Source organism: Heterodontus francisci, chromosome 10 (assembly GCF_036365525.1).
Source record: "Heterodontus francisci isolate sHetFra1 chromosome 10, sHetFra1.hap1, whole genome shotgun sequence".
NCBI classification, from domain to species: domain Eukaryota; kingdom Metazoa; phylum Chordata; class Chondrichthyes; order Heterodontiformes; family Heterodontidae; genus Heterodontus; species Heterodontus francisci.
The window spans coordinates 33,368,889-33,385,689 of NC_090380.1; the positions used below are offsets into that span (position 1 = coordinate 33,368,889).

Here is a 16,801-nt window from a genome sequence, read left to right on the forward strand (position 1 = left end):
GAAACAGGGAGGGAAGAAATCCTACCAGACATTCTTTTCTTCCTTATTTTGAGTGATTTTGTTTTGCTTATCAAATTGAGGCACGTCAGGATGGGGAACAGCACACTTGGAGCACCCGGCACTCCTAGTTTGATATAGCACAGAACATATACAGAATAAAACTCTGCCCCACTGATGTGCTTTGTCATCAACTCAGCAAAGCACGTCTCACAGCAGCAGTGACAAATTTTTCTATTTCACACATCAGCCATCTATATACCCAGCTGTGTGATTACCAATTCAGTGTCAATTTTTGGGCTTTGCTGTACACTCATGCTCACCAAGAGCTGAACTGAGACTATGTAAACTCATTTTACATAGGAGCCTCACAGGCAGAAGAGAGAGGAAAGTTTTATCCCCTAACTCCAACCTAGAGTTGGCTGAACATTGTAGCATTCAGGCCCAATATTGATTCCAAAAAAAAAAATGGGGGTTTGCAAGGAATATTTGGTTTGCTTTTTACTGCATCATGTCCAATAAACGGGTTGAGATATATTTATAAATATTGAGCAACAGATACTTCTAGTTTATTGTTCAGGAAAGGTCAAATGGTCACCCTTGAGAAGTGGTCCTCCACTAAATGAAACAAAAGAAAGAAGAGAGAAGAAAAAGGAAGGAAGGAAGGAAACTTTACAAGCAATGAAGTAATTTTTGTCAGTGTTGTTCTATAGGAAAGCTGGCAGCCAATTTGTGCATAGAAAGGTCACACAAACAGAAATGAAATAATGACCAGATAACCTCTTTTTTCTCCCTTTTACTTATGTTGGTTGAGGGATAAATATCAGGCAAAACACTGGGGAGAACTCCTCTGTTCTTCCAAATAGTGCCATGGGATCTTTTATATCCATCTGTGAGGGCAGCTGGGGCCTCACTTAGCATTCCATTCAAAAGACAGCACCTCTGAAAGTGTGGCACTCTCTCAGTACTGCACTGGAGTGTCAGCCTAGATTTTGTGCTCCAGTCTCTGGAGTGCGGCTTGAAACCTACAATCTTCTGACTCAGAGGTGAGAGAGAAAGTCAAAAGAGGGAAGGGTGGGGGGTGGGGGGAACAAAACACCAGAGCAAATTAGGCAACATCATGTGATAAAGTTTTACCACCAGACATGGGGAGGGGGTTGTGGGGGGGGGGGGGGTGGTGGTTGGAGGTGGTGGGAGAATTTAGCTAGGAGATGGTTTTTAGCAGGCAGAAAGGTGGGACATACGTCAAGTCATCAATTTGAGGTCCAGGCTATTTTAACTTCTGGGCCTCATTTGCATCCTGCTGGCTAACTGCCCACCTGAAATGGGTGGAGACACACAGCTGCCCAGCTGCCAGCAAGGTAAGAACAAGTGGCCTCTGGAAGCCCACTGGAACCCAGGAAAGTCATAGGAGCGGGTTTCGGCAGGGGCTCATGGGTTGAAAGAGGAAGGGCTTGTGGAAGCCTCATGGTGTCTAGAGGAGCCTCTTAAGGGGTCCCTTCTTCCATACACCAGGTTTCAATAAGCAAGGCAGCTGTGATGAAAATCCCATTGAGGCCTGATAAGGATCTAAATAGGAGCTCATTTACATGTATCATGAGGTTCCCACCCGAGGCAGGCAGGTGTCTCAGGTGCCTAAAAAAAGGGTCCAGTTAAGATGGCAGTGGGTGGGAATTGAGCTGGAACAGACAGGAAAGATTTGGAGGCAATTTTAACTGTTTGTCTACCCCATTCCCTCCAGGTTGAAAGGGTTAAAATCGCTCCCAAGGACTCTGCAGATTTTGTTTCACAATGCTCAGAATTTTAGAAACTTGCCTCTGTGGTTGTGCCTGATGTACTTCTAAGTGCACACGTTAAACATCTCTATCAAGATAATGCACTTCACTGTTTAACTCAACCCAACTCTCAAACATAAACACATATGTACTGGAATTATTTAGGGCTTGCGGTTACGTATGAAAGAAAGTAAGTACATCATTTTGACAGATTGTATCCCAGAGAGTAGGAATGATTTGACTAGGAAGCCCTAAGGCAGTTCACTGCATTCGCTATGGTTCACAAAATCACCAATGAATCATGCATAAACTCTCAAAGGACAGCATACCTAAATGCAGAGTCAAAACACAAATCTTGCATAAACCAAACTGAAAGACAGAATTTTGCTACTGTATGCCTGCCCTTTAGTTATAGCACCTCCCACTGGAAGACATGTTGCATTACAGAGAAAACACAGGCAAGTAAACACATTTGACAATGAACTCTGACAAGAATAATTTTCTAAACACTACTTAATTTACTGTACTCACTCAAAATAATGTCTCAGCAATCCTGCGTTCTAGTACTAACCTAATATGAAACTTTTTCTACACACCCTAAAAATGTCCTATTATAATTTTGCAAGATATTTTTGAAGCTAGGAATGGGTTGTCCAATAATCATCAGAACAGACAACAAAACTGAGTTCAAGACTACCTTGTATAAAGAAGAATCCTAGTATTTGGGTAGTGCAGCTTAAAAACATCTGTGAACAAAGTGTTGTGTACTTATGATGTAATCTGATTTAGTGATTAGTCAGAGGGACACGATCATGTAATGTTATACATGTTGATTTAGAAAGATTCAGAAAGAGTGCACGGTCCTTCAATGCTTTGCTGCTTCAACGTAGTGTGCTATGGAGTGATATTACAAACCATTACATAGAATTTGCAGCACAGAAGCTGGCCTTTCAACCCAACTGGTCTATACTGGGTGTTTATGCTCCACATGAACCTCCTCCCAATGTACTTCAGCTAACCCTATCAGCATAACCTTTTATTCCTTTCTCCCTTATCTGTCCACTTATCTATCTTAACAGGGCTAATTTCTAGTCTTAGTCGTAATAGCAGAGTAAGGTACGTAGAGCAAAGTATGGTCTAAACAATCAGATCACTCTCAAGTCTTGCTGCATGTGAACATGGACTGCTTCAGTATCTGAAGCGTCATGAACGGTACTGAACACTGCAATTATAAGTGAATATCCCCACTTCTGATCTTAAGATGGAAGGAAGGTCATTGATGAAGCAGCTGAAGATGGTTGGGCCTAGGACACTACACTGAGGAACTCCTGCAGTGATGTCCTGGGCTTAGATGTTTGGCCTCCAATCATCTTCCTTTGTGCTAGGTTTGACTCCAACCAGTGGAGAGTTTTCCCTCTGATTCCCATTGACGTCAATTTTGCTAGGTCTTCTTGATGCCACACTCGATCAAATGCTGCTTTGATGTCAAGGGCAGTCACGCTCACCTCACCTCTGGAAGTCAGCACTTTTGTCCATTTTTGGACCAAGGTTGTACTGAGGTCTGGAGCCGAATGGCCCTGGCGGAACCCAAACTGAGCATTGGTGAGCAGGTTATTGCTGAGTAAGTACTGCTTAATAGCACTGTCAGTGCCAACTTCCATCACTTTGCTGATGATTGAGAGTAGACTGATTGGGTGGAATTGCGTGGATTGGATTTTTCCTGCTTTTTGTGGACAGGATGTACTTGGGCAATTTTCCACATTGTCAGGTAAATGCCAGTTTTGTAGCTGGACTGGCACAGCTTGGCTAGGGCTGGTTCTGGAGCACAAGTCCTCAGTACTACTGCCAGGATGTTGTCAGGGCCCATAGCCTTTGCAGAATCCAGTGCCTTCAGATGAAGGAAGGTGTTGAGTAGAGTACTGCAATGGCCAGTTGATCTTGCATTGTTTTATCTTTACATAAATTATCTAGATAGAGACCAACTATCAGCTTACTAAATTTGGAGACAGGATTACAATAGGGGGAATAGTCAGGACAGAAGATACAGTTAATATTTGCAAAAGGATATAGATCTGTTATAAAATTGGTGGGTAGATGGCAAATTAACTTTAATATGGACAAACGTAAAGTATCACATGTTGGAAAAGAAAGAACGTACATATACAATGAATTACCATAGGAGACTTTGAAAGAAATGTGGGAGCAGCAGTAGACTTGGCATTTTTAATGTCAAGACAATGTAGAGGAACAATTAAAAAGCAAATAGAATGTTGGAATACATAACCAGGATAGTGGAGTATAGGTTTAGATGTTATGTTGAAGCCTCAGAATGCATTGATCAGATCTCACTTGGAACACTGGGATGAGAACAAAATGGGTAATAGCAATTCTGCCCAGCACACTACTCTTAGAAGAGATGGGATCTTCTAGGCCTAAGAGCTGATGATGGTTTCATATGAGGTCTTCTGAAGGTACAAATACTGTGGAACTCAAATCATTGATTATGTGCAATTTCAGGTCTCTTTTTCCATAGAGTAAAACTTACCTTTTTAGTGACTTTTTCAGTCCAATAATGGCCCCTCTGGCTTCTCCCCTCAGAAGAACAGGGTATCACTTTGATTTTCTGCTTGGCACTCAAGGTAGGTGCCTGCATTGCACCTCTACATTCGTGGGCCACCTACCCTGATTATTAAAATATTCCTAACTTCAAGTTTTCAATGAACTCAATGTCTTTCTCAGTTGGTGATTGGAAGTTATGCAGTCCATACTTCCAGTGTTGGAGTTACCACTTCAACAATTCTGGCTCTCAAAAGCTTAGGCCAACTGATCTTATAAAACCAAGGGCAGGTTGCACCTCAGTAGGTAGAAAATAGATTCCTGTGATCTGGAGCAAAGAACTGTTTTTCCATTTAATCATAAATCTTTTATATAATAGTGATGAGGCAGATGTTTTGCACAGGAAACCTGAAGAGATCTGCAGACTTCGCATGAATGAGAATGATCAGTTACCGGCCTTTTTCTCACCTACAGACTAGATTTTAGTTATGTAACCATCAGTAAAAACAGACCAACTGGTCATTCATCTCATTCTTGTTTGTGGGATCGTGCTGTTCATGAAGTGGTGATAATTTTGCCTACATAACAGTCACTACAACTCATTGTATGTAAAGCCCTTTGAAGAATTTCTGAGAGGTACTTGTATTAATGCACATCTTCCTCCTGAATACACTGATTCAAATTGAGGTATGGTTCCAGATAAATTTCTTTGCACAAGGGTTCACTGCTCATGGAATATTTTGCTACAGGACGTGGTTGAGGCATAGACCACTGCATCCTTCAAGAGAAAATTGAGTAAATATTTGGAGCAGATGATGCTACAGGACTATAGGGAAAGAACCCAGCAGTGGGATTAGAGTTGAACGGCTCTTGCAAAGAACTAGCATAGACTGAATAACCTTCTGTGCTGTAAACTCCTCTGGCAGAATGAGGCAGGCGGGCTAAGGTAGGTTGTACTTTTATTATTTATATTTCACCATTGATATACAATGATTAGAGGCTCATGTGGAGCACGAACACTAGCATACAGACCAGTTGAACCGAATAGAATTTACGGCACAGAAACAGGCTATATAATTATGAACACTATACATTTGCTGGAGTTCACCGTCCTGATTACAGACTGATCACGCTTGGCCAGAACCAGAACAAACAAAAATGTTGACCGTGCAAAATGAAGATATCCAACCAGCAGTGAATCTAATGATATTGCTCCCTCAAAAGATTGAATGGGTAAATGCAGCACAAGCTGTGGAAGCTCCATACAGATCAGAAAACCATGGAAGTTAAAGTATCTAAACAAAAGTGACTGGTGCTGGAGGGTATATAAAATACAAGTTTTTGTACCCAGGCCAAATACAACGAGCCTTCACTAAGCTCAGCAACAATACCATGTTAGGTGAGAATTCTGTCCATTGTTTTAAAATTGGTACTAGGGTTGGAACAAACTTTCCGCAAGAGTGTGTGCCAAATATTTGATATGGCTCCATTGCTCAAATAGAAATGTTTATCAGAGTTTATCATAAATGGCTAGACTGAGAGAGTTGTGGGTATCTGTAACTCTTCATAGTCACTTCCCTACTGTTCTGTACTGGGGAGGTGTTGGGTGAGAGTGGGGTTAGAGGAGTGATGAAATTCCTCTTGCCGATAATTTTACTGGTGTGAATACCAAAATAAAAAGTGATAAATCTCAAATCACAACATTTTGCACCAGGCTGAATCCTACAGTAATAAAGGGGCACTGCTCATGACATCAGGACTAAATTGAAAATGCACAAGTGAAAGAACTAGGGAGAGCAAAAGTCATTGGCTGACTGTGATCTCTTTTGTTTAAATTGTATCTGACAGATGAAAACACTTTTTGTATGCGAGTATTTACCAAATGGGTAGTTCATGTTAGAAATGCTATGCATCAAGTGCTTCTCAATGCATTACAGTGGATTTATTATGAAACTGAATGTTACAGCAGCACAAAGCAGGCAGTCTACTTCTTCAATAGTTTATGGGAAAGTATGCAGATTGTCAGATAGGGGTGTACGAAACACTAGATGTATAATAACTACATGACTGATTGAATGACTGTTCAAATAAAACAGAGAACAATGGGTGTCTGGGAGTAAGTGCAAGCCAGCAATCGCTTCACATGGGCTCTGATGCTGTCATGTACCATCCATTAGGGGTCCCTTTGTGTCACCCACCGGATGTCCATATCCAGAGCCCCATGTTAAAACATGATCCTAACCAAACATGATGTAATTTCTGAGCATTAGCATTTTCTTACCGAGAAATAATATTGCAGAATATATTCTAATAGGGTACTAGATATCTAGCAGTGTGCCTCAAGGGAGCAACACACTGAAGTCTCAAACAGTTCAAGCAAAAATTGCACTGAACCTCAACATCTCTTAACTGTATTTGAAGTCATTGCTATCAATTTGTTATCCTGTATTATGCAAGCACAAGACTAAAGTAAATGTATCTGATGTCTACAGTTAGAGGAAGAAATTTGCATTAAGATAGACTTGCAAGTTAGTTAATCTCCTATGCCTTCTTGCGCATGAGGCAAACCATTTCTTCCACTGAAGCAAGATATTTGACCCAATTGGAGCATCATCTTGCCACATACCCAACAGATTGTTGTTTTTCATAGTTGATATTTTACAAGTCTGAATAGACTCATCGTGTCTCTCCAGCGTTTCCATAACTGAAGGCTGTTTTAAAGTTCAGGACATCTGGCTAGGGTTGCAACCACTCCAATGGGCTCCTGCCAAACTTATGGCAGGAGTCTTCCAGAGCAGCAGCAGAACTGTAGGACCACTGTGTTCACAGGGCCTGTTTAAAATGCCACCTATATAATACAAGCAGGTACACGCAATTTTTAGAAACTTTGGCAGATTTATTTCAACAGTGTACTACCAACTCTGAAATCGTTTATCAAGCAGTAGCACGAGCTGCTATTCAGAAGAAAATATTTTAAGTCCTACAATCCCTGACACCTCTAGTTAAACAATCATTCCTTATTATGTATAATTCAGAATTACAAATATTGCACATAAATATGAGGCACAAGTATGAAAAAGGCATGTATAAAAGTGACAGTTATCATGTGAACCATTGTGCCCTAATGGGTGCATACATTAGGCAGTTGAACTGAGTACAAGCATGCCACTCCCAGAAAAGGTTTCCCTCTTATTAAGTGAAATTCTTTTGCTGTTTTGTCTAAATAACCATAAGTCCACATATGAGCAGCACAGAACTTTAAATTACAACTACAAGATGCCCATCATTGCAGATAGCATGCAGCTTCTCAAACACTTAATGCTTCACCACCAAAAGAAAACTAGAATTTATGGAAATATAAAACATATGTAACACCTAGCACCAAAGAGAAAACACCCACTTTAATGTTCATCTTATCTCCTTTATAAATTTCCTTAGAAAAAGCGTACTTTTTGCATGATTCATAATATAATTAATGAATATTGCAATTTGAAAAAGAAAATGACTAAAAGCATTTCATGAAGTGCAACAAATGTTGCGGGGTGGGGAAGAATAATGTTGATCACATTTTTTCGATCTGAAGTGAGCGCATCATTTGGCAAAGTACTGCAAAAGTTAAAAATATGCTTTCACAAAATCCCGGATTGCTCCATTTGCCTTCCTTCCCATTTATAATACGTTTGGGTTTACAATACATGTAAGAGACACTAATGACACAGATTGTGCTTTGAAAGGAAGCCAATGGTAACCGTGTAAAAGATTTGCTCTATTATCTGTCACACAAGATAGCTGGAACAGATTGAAAATGTTCAGTTGTTTGAAGCACAAACATCATTTGAAAATGCAAATGCAGGTGTTTGTATTGGATATATTTTTCTGCTTCTGCGCTGAAACATTTTGTTATAAAAATGACGGCATTGAGGGAGAGGTCATTGTGTCACAGTGGTCCATATTGTGCTTATGCTTGCCCTGTTCTATCCAGAATTTTAGTCTGTACTCTGTCCTCATGACTGAGCCTCTGAGTTCCCATATCTGTGACGAGCTGGAAGATGAGGTCACGTGTGGGGGACTGGTCGAAGGTGCTCCAACTGAGACTCCAGTGCAATCCGTTCTTTCCGAACTTCCTGAAAGAGACAAATATTTGTATCACATGTCATTCTGCATTTATTTTACACAACAAATATTCGTAAATAGAAATGTGCGTTATCCTTTAAAATTTTTTGCGGACAGCATAAAATTGAAGCTTTGTGTTCACAGAGGTTTGATCAGTTTCAGGAGTGTAATGGCAGGTACACGGAGTGCATTAACTCCTTTGTTTTAGAGGCCAAGGTCCTTGTCCCAAAAAGCACAGGATGGCAAAATTGCTACATCACCACTGCTTTTACTGCCCAATAATGAAGACCACTCAATAAAAATCGAGATGATAAAAAGTAGTGGAGTTAGAGGCTGTTATAGAGCTGGAATAAGGCTGTAATTAGTGGGTTTTGATAAAAAAGAATTTCTATTAATTTCTTTCGTGCCTTTCATGGCCTTTGGATGTCCCAATTAAGTACTTTAAGTATAATCACTGTCGTAATAAAAGAAACACAGCAGCCAATTTGTGTGCAGTCCAACAAACAGCAAACGATAATGACCAGACTATCTGTTTTTGGTGGTTGAGGAATAATAATTGGCCAGGATATTGGGGATAACTCTCCTGCTTTTCTTCAAAATAATGCCATGGAACCTTTTATATCCATCTAAGAGGGCAGAAGGGGCCTCGGTTTAATGCCTCATCCAAAAGGCAGATAAATCCACAAGGAAATACGCAACTGTCTTTTGATGGAAAGCACAAGAGCTATATTTATACTGCACAATTACATTTGTATTTCCTTTTAAAATCAAAACCTAGAAATTACTGTTGGCCTCGTTAGTGGACAAACATTTAACAAGGGTGTTAAAGTAACAGTCAGAAAAGCATTATGCAAAGATTGCCACAGTATTTCTAGACTGAAGAAACATGGTAGTAAAGCAAGAGACAGAGTTACGAAACAAGCATATTATTTTGTTTAATAGAAAACCCAATAATAGATAACCAACATTCTAGTTCTTCATCTGACTTAGTGGGGTATATTCTCTTATATTAAATAGTATACACACTAAAATATTTACTAAATATTAAAACAATATGCTTGTACATTCCTGACAAGTTTGGCATTGTAAATTTCTATATCTGCATTTATAATGGCAATTATCTATTTAAATTTGCCATGCTGTAATGATACCCTCCCACCAGTGGAGGCAATGGATAATGAAAATATAAAAATGAGAACAAATGTCGAATTATCCTTTAGCCTGTAACCCCACTGAAAGCTACACTTGATCTTGACGGAATGGTACATGTGAAAAAAACTACTTTTAGGCAGACCTCTCCAAGAATAAAAATCTCTTTCGTGATGTACCCCTAAAATTATTATAACACAGCTTGTTAATAAAAGGCCACTTACTAAATATCATCATGAACAGTGGGTCTATGGATTCTGCTTAAACTGACCACCGGTACAGTGGTGCTTGCAGCTTCTGAGTCTTATTTTGAAAAGTTTTGACAAATGTCACTTTTTCTCTTCCTAAAGGTGGATGGTGATGAAGACGGTTGTACGGATACTAGTGTGACATGACAAGAAGGCGGGAGAGCACTGGTTTGACTAAAGAGAGACCCTCAGGTATATCAAATTATGTAATCAGGAATGTCTAATGGCACAAATATATAAAACCTATACAAAGTAGCAAAGCCTAAGGCATGCTGAAAAGAGATGACTCACTTCAGTTAGCACTATTACTATTGCTCTCCAAATTCAGTCACAAATGTCACAGACAAACAGAAGGTAAACTAGTCTTTTAAAAAAATAAGTCAGTTTATTGCTGTCGCCAACTAATCTCAGCCAACTCCACTGAACTGCAGTGGCTCACCTGGAACACACTACCATGATACAATGATATAATATAACCAATTTCTCATTTAAAAGGACGTGACCTCATTTCATATTCTGTCCAAGTTATAATTTAATACCAACAAAGAACAAAGCCCACAGAGCTCCTTAATTGCATTTTTCCCCCTGAAAAAGTGAACTGACTCCTTAAAGTATGGGTATGTTAGTTCCGAGAAATGGAACGTTCCTCCTTTACAGGATGTGCATGATGCTGGCAAGGCCATATTTATTACCCATCTCTTGCTGCCCTGAGAAAGTGGTGGTGGGTTTTCTCCTTGAACCACTGCAATCCTTGTGATGATTCTTCCACAATGAAGGAAGACACTCAACACTGCCAGATTACAGAACCTGAAAATCAGACCTTTGAAGGTTCTTCCCACCAGCATCCTCTTGTTCAATATGATCGATTTGCATGTGGCATCTGTGTAGTTTAGGTGCCACGTGCATCATTCTGGAGCTCACTGAAGACTGCATGTACACCTTGCTCATGCTGCCTCTGGGTGCCAGTATATCAGTGTTTCATTCCAAGTGAGTGGTTTGAACTATTTGTCATGCTGTCCACAAGCAGTGAACTCACCTCAAATATCTTTATCTAAAAGGCATACTATGCATGTGGGGATCAATGTACTGTAATGACACCTCATAAACCAATGTTATGTTGTTGAATCCCCAATGGAAGTTGTGTTATTGGGTTCTCAACACAAATGTACCAATTAAATGAAGGGTTCTTTATTACAGAACAAAAATACAGCAGCGCTGTTCAATACGCATGATACCTGCTAACGCTGCTTCAACTACTATATCACGTTAGTTTGCATCACTTCCTGTGATGTATACTAAACTATTTATATATTCAGTAGTATGTTAACTAGTATTAAAGCAGTTAAAGCAACATCACAATGTTCCTCTTTCCTTAAATGGAAATTTACACAAGTTATAGGCTATGTACATAATGAAATAGGATAATGGTGAGCTGTATTTACAAATGAATGGGCATTCACATTAATTATTCAAGTATTCTGAAATGTACAGGTGGTCTGCTGACTCGACCTGATCTGGTAACAGTGAAACTTTACTGAAATCTGGAATTATCAATTCTTTTCTCTTGACTCGTAGGTTTAGACTGACAATTATCTTGTACTTGAGTGTTATATGGGTCATCTTCCCTAATTCCACTCTCAGCACTTGAATGTGAATGTGTTCTTGACTCTACAGGAGTGTTAGGTATGATGTTGTTGGATAACTCTCAGCTGACATCTATTCCTCCTTAACGTTGCTCCATTCGTGGTGGTTACCTTATATGATCATGGCTCATTACAGATCTTTGACACTTCCACAGGGAACCATGTCTTCTCTTGCAAGTGGATCACTCTGACTGTCTGTTCTACATGCAAAGAAGGTAACTCCATGCCTGTATTTTGTCATATCTGATTTTCATTTTCTTGTCTTACCAATAATTTATCTTGGACTGACGACGATCTGATCAGATGATGACTTGGAAGAATGGTCCTGACTTGCCTTTCGAATGTGATCTCTGCTGGGGATGGTAATCTCATATCTAGTGGTGTTGCTCATAGATGCAACATTGCTATCTGAATGTCTTGATTGGTCTCCTTGTATTTAAAAATTAGCGACTATACCATCTTTTTAAAAATTCATTCACGGGATTTGGGCGTCGCTGGCCAGGGCAGCATTTATTGCCCATCCCTAATTGCCCTTGAGAAGGTGGTGGTGAGCTGCCTTCTTGAACCGCTGCAGTCCATGTGGGGTAGGTATACCCACAGTGCTGTTAGGAAGTGAGTTCCAGGATTTTGACCCAGCGACAGTGAAGGAAAGGCAATATAGTTCCAAGTCAGGATGGTGTGTGACTTGGACGGGAACTTGCAGGTGGTGGTGTTCCCATGCATTTGCTACCCTTGTCCTTCGAGTTGGTAGAGGTCGCGGGTTTGGAAGGTGCTGTCTAAGGAGCCTTAGTGCATTGCTGCAGTGCATCTTGTAGATGGTACACACTGCTGCCACAGTGCATCTGTGGTGGAGGGAGTGAATGTTTGTAGATGGGGTGCCAATCAAGCGGGCTGCTTTGTCCTGGATGGTGTCGAGCTTCTTGAGTGTTGTTGGAGCTGCACCCATCCAGGCAAGTGGAGAGTATTCCATCACACTCCTGATTTGTGCCTTGTAGATGGTGGACAGGCTTTGGGGAGTCAGGAGGTGAGTTACTCACCTCAGGATTCCTAGCCTCTGACCTGCTCTTGTAGCCACAGTATTTATATGGCTACTCCAGTTCAGTTTCTGGTCAAAGGTAGCCCCGAGAATGTTGATAGTGGGGGATTCAGCGATGGTAATGCCATTGAATGTCAAGGGGAGATGGTTAGATTCTCTCTTGTTGGAGATGGTCATTGCCTGGCACTTGTGTGGCGCGAATGTTACTTGCCACTTATCAGCCCAAGCCTGGATATTGACCAGGTCTTGCTGCATTTCTACACAGACTGCTTCCGTATCTGAGGAGTCACGAATGGTGAACATTGTGCAATCATCAGCAAACATCCCCACTTCTGACCTTATGATTGAAGGAAGGTCATTGATGAAGCAGCTGAAGAAGGTTGGGCCTAGGACACTACCCTGAGGAACTACCTTGCAGTGATGTCCTGGAGCTCAGATGATTGACCTCCAACAACCACAAACATCTTCCTTTGCGCTAGGTATGACTCCAGCCAACGGAGGGTTTTTCCCCCGATTCCCGTTGACCTCAGTTTTGCCCGGGCTCCTTGATGCCATACTCAGTCAAATGCTGCCTTGATGTCAAGGGCAATCACTCTCACCTCACCTCTTGAGTTCAGTTCTTTTGTCCATGTTTGAACCAAGGCTGTAATGAGGTCAGGAGCTGAGTGGCCCTGGCGGAATCCAAACTGAGCATCGCTGAGCAGGTTATTGCTAAGCAAGTGCCGCTTGATGGCACTGTTGATGACACCTTCCATCACTTTACTGATGAGTGAGAGTAGGCTGATGGGGCGGTAATTGGCCGGGTTGGATTATTCCTGCTTTTTGTGTACAGGACATACCTGGGCAATTTTCCACATTGCAGGGTAGATGCCAGTGTTGTAGCTGTACTGGAACAGCTTGGCTAGGGGCGCGGCAAGTTCTGAAGCACAGGTCTTCAGTACTATTGCCGGAATATTGTCAGGGCCTATAGCCTTTGCAGTATCCAGTGCCTTCAGTCGTTTCTTGATATCACACGGAGTGAATCGAATTGGCTGAAGTCTGGCATCTGTGATGCTGGGGACTTCAGGAGGAGGCCGAGATGGATCATCAACTTGGCACTTCTGGCTGAAGATTGTTGCAAATGCTTCAGCCTTATCTTTGGCACTGATGTGCTGGGCTCCTCCATCATCGAGGATGGAGATATTTGTGGAGCCACCTCCTCCAGTTAGTTGTTTAATTGTCCACCACCATTCATGGCTGGATGTGGCAGGACTGCAGAGCTTAGATCTGATCCGTCGGTTATGGGATCGCTTAGCTCTGTCTAAGCATGCATGCTGCTTACGCAGTTTGGCACGCAGATAGTCCTGTGTTGAAGCTTCACCAGGTTGACACCTCATTTTGAGGTATGCCTGGTGCTGCTCCTGGCATGCCCTCCTGCACTCTTCATTGAACCAGGGTTGGTCTCCTGGCTTGATGGTAATGGTAGAGTGGGGGATATGCTGGGCCATGAGGTTACAGATTGTGGTTGAGTACAATTCTGCTGCTGCTGATGGCCCACAGCGCCTCATGGATGCCCAGTTTTGCATTGCTAGATCTGTTCGAAATCTATCCCATTTAGCACGGTGGTAGTGCCACACAACACGATGGAGGGTATCCTCAATGTGAAGGCGGGACTTGGTCTCCACAAGGACTGTGCGGTGGTCATTCCTACTAATACTGTCATGGACAGATGTATCTGCAGCAGGCAGATTGGTGAGGACGAGGTCAAGTATGTTTTTCCCTCTTGTTGGTTCCCTCACCACCTGCCGCATACCCAGTCTAGCAGATATGTCCTTTAGGACTCGGCCAGCTCGGTCAGTAATGGTGCTACCGAGCCACTCTTGGTGATGGACATTGAAGTCCCCCACCCAGAGTACATTCTGTGCCCTCACCACCCTCAGTGCTTCCTCCAAGTGCTGTTCAACATGGAGGAGTACTGACTCATCAGCTGAGGGATGGCGGTAGGTGGTAATCAGCAGGAGGTTTCCTTGTCCATGTTTGATCTGATGCCATGAGACTTCATGGGGTCCACAGTCGATGTTGAGGATTCCCAGGGCAACTCCCTCCCTACTGTATACCACTGTGCCACCACCTCTGGTGGGTCTGTCCTGCTGGTGGGACAGGACATACCCGGGGATGGTGATGGCAGTGTCTGGGACATTGTCAGGTATGATTCCATGAGTATGACTATGTCAGGCTGTTGCTTGACTAGTCTGTGGGACAGCTCTCCCAACTTTGGCACAAGCCCCCAGATGTTCGTAAGGAGGACTTTGCAGGGTCCGACAGGGCTGAGTTTGCTGTTGTCGTTTCCGGTGCCTAGGTCGATGCCGGGTAGTCCGTCCGGTTTCATTCCTTTTTATTGACTTCGTAGTGGTTAGATACAACTGAGTGGCTTGCTAGGCCATTTCAGAGGGCATATAAGAGTCAACCACATTGCTGTGGGTCTGGAGTCACATGTAGGCTAGACCAGGTAAGGACAGCAGATTTCCTTCCCTAAAGGACATTAGTGAACCATCTGCACCATCCTTTCTGCCAGCCCATTTGGCCTTGGATAGCGTGGAGACGACAGTCTGTGATTTATAATCCACTTTGCACACGTGTCTTAAAATGGCTTACCGGGGTACTATGAACCATTATCCAACACTGTCCCCTCTGGGGAACAAAAAGACTGAAAATTGCACTTCTTGTGTTTGTTACCGATACACTTGATGTACCCGTCAATAAGCGAATGATAGGAAATTTGTGGTAAGTAATAAGTAAGAAGTCATCACAACTGACAGTAAGTAAGTCAGTAGCTATTCTTGACTATGGATGTGATGGACCATCATGAGGATGAAGTGGCTCTCTGTGTTGGCTCAGTTGATGCTCTTGACATGCATCGCATATCCTCACTGCTCAGTCTACGTTGTTATTCATCCCTGTCTCACGTGCAAGTGGTTTTGGCCTTTCAATGCCCATGTGGCCTTGATGTAATTGTGTAAGGATACCTTGACAAAGCACTTTTGGTATCAGTACTTTTCTGCCTTTGAAAATGACTGCACGAGATATCCCTAATTTGTCACAATATGGCCAAAGGTTCTAAGGTCAGTGGATACCTCTTGCATTGTATCTGTCCATCCACTGATGAGCTGTCAGAATTCCCTTAGGACAGGATCTGTGGAAGTCTCATCTTGGCGCTCTTAATGTTTTTTCTGTCCAAACCGCATTAGGTCAATGTTGTACACATCTTCTAGTTCCACATCTACTTCATCCACTTGGACATCCAAGGGTATATCTTCTGCTTCTTGGGGTTGGGTAGCCTGCTCAACATGTCAGATGTAGCCATGAGGTTTCCAGGCTTATATTGAACCTCACAGTCATGCCCTTTTACCTTGATTAATAGTCTTTGGAGTCGAGGTGGTTGCTGTTGAGTGGTTTTTGCCAAATCATTGCCAGCGGATTGTGATCAGTCTCAACAACAAAGCATTTGCCAAATAGGTATGCATGGAACCTGGTGATACTGAACACTAATGCCAATGTTTCTCATTCTATGTCTGAATAGTTCGCCTCAGTGAGCGACAAAGTTTTAGAACTGAACACAATTGGTCTACCTTCGTATAACAGACGTGCTCGGAGACCCTTTTGTGAAGCATCTATTTCGAGGGTAGTGTCTTTCCTTGGGTCGTAATATTGTAAACATATTTCAGCAGGAAGTGACTTTTAACAAATTGAACGTGTGCTGATGATCTTCGTGCCACAAGAATGGTGTATCTCTCAAGAAGTTCAAAAAATGATGATGCTTTCTCAGAGAAATTTGAGATATATGGGGCTAAGAAGTTAAACAAACCCAAAGATCTCTGTAAATCGTCTTTATCTTAACCAGAAGGCATTGATTGCATATTGTCAACTTTACTGGAAACTGGTCGTATTCCACTGCCAGAATAGGTTGAACCAAAAAAATTAATATGGCTCACATTGATGGCATATTTTTTGCCATTAAACACGAGACCTTCTCTTCCAGCTTTCTCCATTAGAATGTGAAGATTTTTTATCATGCCCTTCCTTGGTACTTCCCATGACCGCTCTGTCATCCGCAATGCAAAAACAGCCAGGAACACTCTTGGTAATGCAATTCCAATGCTGTTGGAACAGGTCTCGATTCGCTGACAGACTGAATGGTAACTCTAGAAAGCAATAGCTCCCAAATGGTATTCTGAAAGTTGTTAGTTCCTGTTAATCTTCAGAAAGATGGACTAACCAGTATCCATGTTTTGCATCCAACTTTGA

At 42.0% G+C, this 16,801-nt stretch overlaps 1 protein-coding gene across 3 annotated transcripts in view; it reads right to left on the reverse strand.

Moving 5' to 3' along the window:
* Nucleotides 1-5,333: 5,333 nt before the first annotated feature.
* The window catches only part of reps2 (RALBP1 associated Eps domain containing 2), a 292,361-nt gene continuing 280,893 nt past the window's right edge, over nt 5,334-16,801 (reverse strand). For 2 of the 3 annotated variants that reach the window (XM_068040420.1, XM_068040419.1), the window contains one exon: nt 5,334-8,452. In XM_068040420.1, the coding sequence (XP_067896521.1) occupies nt 8,384-8,452 (69 nt within the window). In that variant the 3' untranslated portion in view covers nt 5,334-8,383. The remainder of the gene's footprint in view (nt 8,453-16,801) is intronic. The other variant, XM_068040421.1, reaches the window with a different exon arrangement.